Below are 6,000 nucleotides of genomic sequence, written 5' to 3' on the forward strand. Positions count from 1 at the left end.
AAACAATAATAAAAAAAGTGGTAGCAAATTTGATGTCAATAGTAGTAGTAGCAGTTGATCCATAGGTTTTCTTCTTCATGAACATCATCACCACTTTTCTGCCTTGATTTAACCACCGCAGAAGAACAGCTTCTGTATGGGATGCAGACCTGGGGATAGCGCAGTTGGAGTTTGTTTAACTACCCTTATAACCAAATTATAATCACCAGTTCTCTTTGACTACAGGGATTTACACAATTATCCCTACATGTAACACATCTATCTCCATAAAAATGTTAACAGTGACAAAGGGACATTAGAGTGGAAGGAATCTAACTGAGTGGGCTCAAAATAGGAATAGAGCAGATATGACACATTCAGTTTCCCGAGGCTGAGACTGTAGCTTCGCATCTTTAGAAGTTCAGTTTCCACTAAGTCTTTGTCCTCTTCAGAGATGTCCTGTTCACCACTGCTTTCCTCGTTTGTGATGTGGGCAGGGGGATCAGATGATCTCTGAAGCGTCTTCTTAATCTGACCTTCTCTAACTTTCTGGTGTAGCAGGAGAAACACCAAACAGAAATGTGTGCACCTTTGTGACCATACTTATGGTTGGAATTCCTCTTATGACTTCAGAATAGCGCTGTTGGGAGCAGGTAACAAATATCAGCTCCCTTTGAACCACCTACCTACTAAGTAAGAGGAACAGACATAAGTAATAGAAGTAATAAACAAGGAGAGGTAGTGCAGTGAAAACAGTGTTCTATCTGTGGCCAGATCTATTTTTCTCTTAACTTCAATACTTACTAACTATGTGATTTAAACAAGAAATCCCTTAGCTGCTTCAAAAAATTTTCAGTCTAGTAGAGATAAGAGAATATCTGCCTTAGAGTTCTAAGATGTTATTGATTAGATAGCCAGCTCCTAAGTGAAAATAACTTGTGCCTTTCTGAGTCTATACATGTAGAATGTCCACTAAGTGCAACATTAGCTCTTTAAAAAGGAAAAGCTGTTATGTTATGTCTTATCTACCCAACAGGAAGAAATTAAGATTTTCAGGTAACTCGAAAATGATGAGTTGAATTGCTGCACAATTTTGCTTCATCTCCATTTGCTTAACCCAGAATTCCCATTCAGAGTCTTAATTTGTAGCTGAGAACAATCTTAGTCTCATTCCGTGGCATAATCACTTTCCCCACATCACAGAACTACAGGTTCACACACACATATTATAATGATAGAAAAATAAGACGCAAGAAGTTATATTTCTAAATTTCAGTTACAAATTTCTGTGCTGATATAAACAAATAATTGCGGAGGCAGTAATTCCACTCAAGGGAAAGCAAAAAGGAAAAAAAAAATACACAGAGACATAGACACACACATATTCAGTGGTTTTGGAGGTAATTGTGGCAACACAAAAGCACTGATCAGAGTTAAAGAATCAGGATGTCCAGCTGCCAACAACTAAGTTAACAGTATGATCCCTTGCCAAAATTTCTACAAAAACAGGTCTGTTGTCCAGGCCACTAGTGCCTTAGGTCCCAGCGGTAAATTTCTCCATATTCTCCATTTTTGTCCCTTTAAAAAGCAGCTATTTCTTCTGTTCAACCAACTCTCAAAAGAGAGTAACCTCTCACTCCAGTGGGCTTTACTCCCACCATACAAAGCACTGATTATTTAAGGTACTCCTTGCTGGGGAACTATTGATTGGAAATGAGAATAGCTATTAAGGTGGGTGCTCAATGTCAGGGACAGAGACCTCTTCCCCCAGCTTTAGATTTCTTCTCCATGGTGAGAGGCTGTCACAGGGAAGTGAGAAGGTATCCAAAACATATGACCAACAGATTCTCTGAAGAAAGTTGTCCTGAAAGACTACCCTTTCAAAAAACCTCCCCACCCTCCCACGACAAACCCTATCACCAACAGTGTGGGATGGAATTCTGAGTTGCGGTCCCTAGCTCCCCTCCCTTCACCCAAAAGGCTTCTCTTTCTGGAAGCCCAAGAATATGTTGTCAAATCATCTTTTACCTTACTGTCCCAAAGTCCCCAGAAAATCTCAACCCCTGGAATGAGATAGAGGGAAGGAAAAGAAGACCAGGTGCAGGAAAGATGTCCAAACCCGGGCCTCGTATCATAGATTCAGCCTTTGGAAAGAAGCAAACACCAGTGACCTTTCTAAAAACCAACAAATCCCTTACACATCAATATGAAAACTACAAAAGTCCTCCTCCATACAAAGTTAGAAGAGTGCCCTTCCTTTTTCCACTCTGGTTCCAGAATAAATGAGTATTTCATAGCACAGTGAAGTTAATGCTCTGCCGGCCTTTCAGCCTCAGCAAATTTATATCAAAGTAGCAGCCTCACCTAAGAAACTCATTCTTATCTCAGTAGTTGGCTCCGGAGCCCTTCCCCTCCCCCGCATCTTTAGCAAGTGGTGTGCATCAGCCCATATGAGCCCATATGAGATCTTTTCTAGGCACAGAGCTGCCCCAGGACCAGCAACTATGGATGTAAGAAGAATAGAGTCCCTTCTTCAATCCTCCAGAGACTGACTTGTCTTAAAGGGGAAAGACACAATCAGAAATGCAGCTCAAACCCATGAGTCCAGAGCCCATACCTGATCATTTTCTTTCACTAGGTCACCAGGTTAACGATCACTGTCAGCATCCTGACATGAGAATAGAGTAGGGACAGTGGGAATCGAAGGTAAGCCATCCTCTCATTCTACCTCTCCCCAATACCCTCTGGAAATTCCATTTCCTCATCCACAAATTGGGGGTGAAAATGTATAGATCAGAGATGGAAAAGACCTTAGATAGCACTCTTGTCCAACTCCCTCATCTTATTTGTTGGGATAACTGAGAGCCAGAGAAATTAAATGACTTTCCCAAAGGCACATAGGTAGGTATGTGGCAGGGGCACAATTTGAACTAAGGTACTCCACTGTACCACACTGCTTTCTAACTATCTCCTTCTTAGGATTGTTATGCAGAAGGTGCTTTGTCAACGTTGAAGAGCTATTGGAAATCTCAGGTTGAGAGTGACTTTTGTTTTGTTTTTTGTCTAGACTTGATTTTATCTCTTACACTTCTGATCTTTACTCCTTGTGAGACTTGGCAAATCATGTGCTCCTTAGACCTCAGTTTCTTCATCTGTAAAGTGCAGGATTGCACTAGTTAGCTATGCATGTCCTCTAGTGCTTGGTTTACGATTCCCAAGTGAGAGAGCTGAACAGTGTGCAAATACCCTTCACTAATGCTGATCAACAAGTCTTAGAGAGTTGTTAAGTGAGGAGTTAATTGATTCAAAGAGTCAGAATTTGAAAAAACATATTTTCACCATTAACTATGATTGCAGAGGTCCTTTTCCACTTTCATTCACTACATCTTGCTGGTCTCCAAATGTTTTTATTATAATTATTTATTAAGTGCCTGTATAGAGCCCATATCAAATTGGATTCTGTCTTGGGGAGGGAGAAGATAGGGAGGGGAGAAAATTGGAAACTTATGGAAGTGATTGTTGAAAACTGAAAACTAATTAATAAATTTGGAAAAAATAATTATTATTAAGGTTTCTCAACTAGTATATTCTAGAATGTCAACGTTTTAGGAAGAATTTCCAGGCATGCTTTTAAATAGCTTTATCGTTTGTCCACACTCCATTACCAGTGTCTATCACTGACCTTTGGAGTCCCAATCCTTTTTCTCTACTTCCATGATCCATGAAAATTTAAACAGAGGCTGTATAGAAGCAATCCTATGTCAACATCTAAACATATTAGCTGAAATAGTAAAAATTGATTAGAGCAGCAGATAGTGATGTAATTGTCATTTTAAATAGACACTCTTACTTGCCTACTTCTATATTTTTCCTTCCTTACCTGTCTATAAGATCAAAGCTAGTAAGTGTTGGACTCAAGTTTTCTCTCAATTCAGTGTTTTCCCAGTTATTCCATGTTCCTTCTAAAAGACATCTTAAGAAAATAGATTTAGAGATGGTAGGGACCTTCAAAATCAAGCAGTTCAACTACTTTATTTTACATATGAGAAAACCTCAGACAAAAGAGATTAAGTGAATGCCCTCAAGTCTCATTGGTACCAAGTAAGAAAAGCAGAGTTGGAATCCAGATCCTTTCAATCAGGACAAGTTGAGGTAAATAGTCTGGGTCCACAGAAGATATATAGACACTAAAGGGTGTCTAAAATAACAAGTAAAGGACTTTAACATACAAGTCAGGAACCTGGGGATGAGGAGGATATCAGAATCTAGGTATTTCAACTGAACAGCAGACACACGGCACCAGCAAAACTGAATTGAAAAAGGAAGCCAAATTTAGAATTGACATGAAGCTTTTACTCAGCAGGTGCAAATGCTGGGACATGGGCATTCTCGAGTCTGTGAGTATAAACAAATCATTCAATGGATTTCTTGGTTGGTGGATAAAGGAGAAACAGATAGAGAACAGGGCAGATTTTGGAAAGATATGTAATGGGTATGATCAGGGAATCTCAAAATTTGAACGAGACTTGGAGATCATTAAAGCTGACTTCTATCCAATGAAGGATTCCCTCTGCAATATCTCCAACAAGGATTTGCCCATCTTTTTCTTTAAGACTGTGAGTGAAACAAAGCCACTATTTTCCAAGATAAACTGCTGTGTGTCTGGACATTTACTGAATTACTTTTTACTCTTTCCAAAGTCAACTCATTGTTTTTAACTCTGACCATTAGGAAATGAAGAAAAGAGGGATTTATGGGTGGGGAACCAGGGTGGTAAAGCAGGCTTCCTGAATAATTCCAGTATTAGAGGAGGGGTCTGAAATAACTGTAATGGCTTTACATTCCATAATATTCCCCAGGTTGAACAGATGGAACAGAACAGCACAGTGACTGAATTCACCCTTTTAGGACTAACAAAATCTCCAGAAGTTCAACTCTTAGTCTTTGTATTAATCTTCTCCTTCTACATGATTGTTCTTCCTGGGAATCTTCTCATTATCATCACCATCAGATCAGATCCTGCTCTCACAGCACCTCTGTATTTCTTCCTGGGCAACCTGGCTTTCCTGGATGCTTCTTATTCTTTTGTTGTGGCCCCCAAAATGCTAGTCGATTTCTTGTATGAGAAAAAGACCATTTCTTATCAAGGGTGCATCACCCAGCTCTTCTTCTTGCACTTTCTTGGAGCAGGTGAGATGTTCCTCCTTGTGGTGATGGCCTTTGACCGCTATATTGCAATCTGCCAACCCCTACACTATGTAACCCTCATGAACCGCCAGGTATGCTATGTGTTGTTGCTAGCACTATGGGTTGGGGGTTTTGCCCACTCTATTGTGCAGGTGGCTCTCATTATTCGTCTGCCTTTCTGTGGTCCAAATCAACTGGACAATTTCTTCTGTGATGTCCCACAGATCATCAAGCTGGCCTGCACTGACACCTTTGTGGTGGAACTCCTGATGGTATCCAACAGTGGACTGCTTACCCTGCTATGCTTCCTGGGTTTGCTGACATCTTATGCAGTCATCCTCTTTCGGGTTAGGGGATCTTCTTCTGAGGGGAAGAGCAAGGCTTTGTCCACTTGTACCACCCATGTTATCATTGTGTTTCTAATGTTTGGACCTGCCATCTTTATTTACACCCGCCCTTTTAGGTCCTTCCCAGCTGACAAAGTGGTTGCCCTTTTTCACACTGTCATCTTTCCCTTGCTGAATCCTGTCATTTATACCCTGAGAAACCAGGAAGTGAAGGCCTCTATGAGGAAATTGGTGAATAGGCAGATTGCGGAGTAGAATCAAGAATGGATGTCACTCAAGATTTTCAGCTGGGATTCATTGACTACCTGCGTGCTATGTATTAACTTCATGTAGACAATCTAGTCATACAGTGCAAGGACACAGAATTATAAAAATCAGAATATACTATAAGGGTGTTATGCTCATTGCATCCACAGAGCCAAAGACAAGTCTTTTTCCACACTGAACAAAAAGTTGATGGCTATAAGGACCTGGCAAAAGGGAAGAG

At 40.4% G+C, this 6,000-nt stretch overlaps 1 protein-coding gene across 1 annotated transcript; it reads left to right on the plus strand.

Moving 5' to 3' along the window:
- The first annotated feature begins 4,847 nt into the window (after positions 1-4,847).
- On the plus strand, positions 4,848-5,768 carry LOC140514081 (olfactory receptor 4N2-like). Its single transcript, XM_072624066.1, has one exon. It carries the CDS (start codon positions 4,848-4,850, stop codon positions 5,766-5,768), a length of 921 nt encoding a protein of 306 aa, XP_072480167.1.
- The last annotated feature ends 232 nt before the right edge of the window (positions 5,769-6,000 follow it).

This window comes from Notamacropus eugenii, chromosome 7, assembly GCF_028372415.1.
Source record: "Notamacropus eugenii isolate mMacEug1 chromosome 7, mMacEug1.pri_v2, whole genome shotgun sequence".
Lineage (NCBI taxonomy): Eukaryota > Metazoa > Chordata > Mammalia > Diprotodontia > Macropodidae > Notamacropus > Notamacropus eugenii.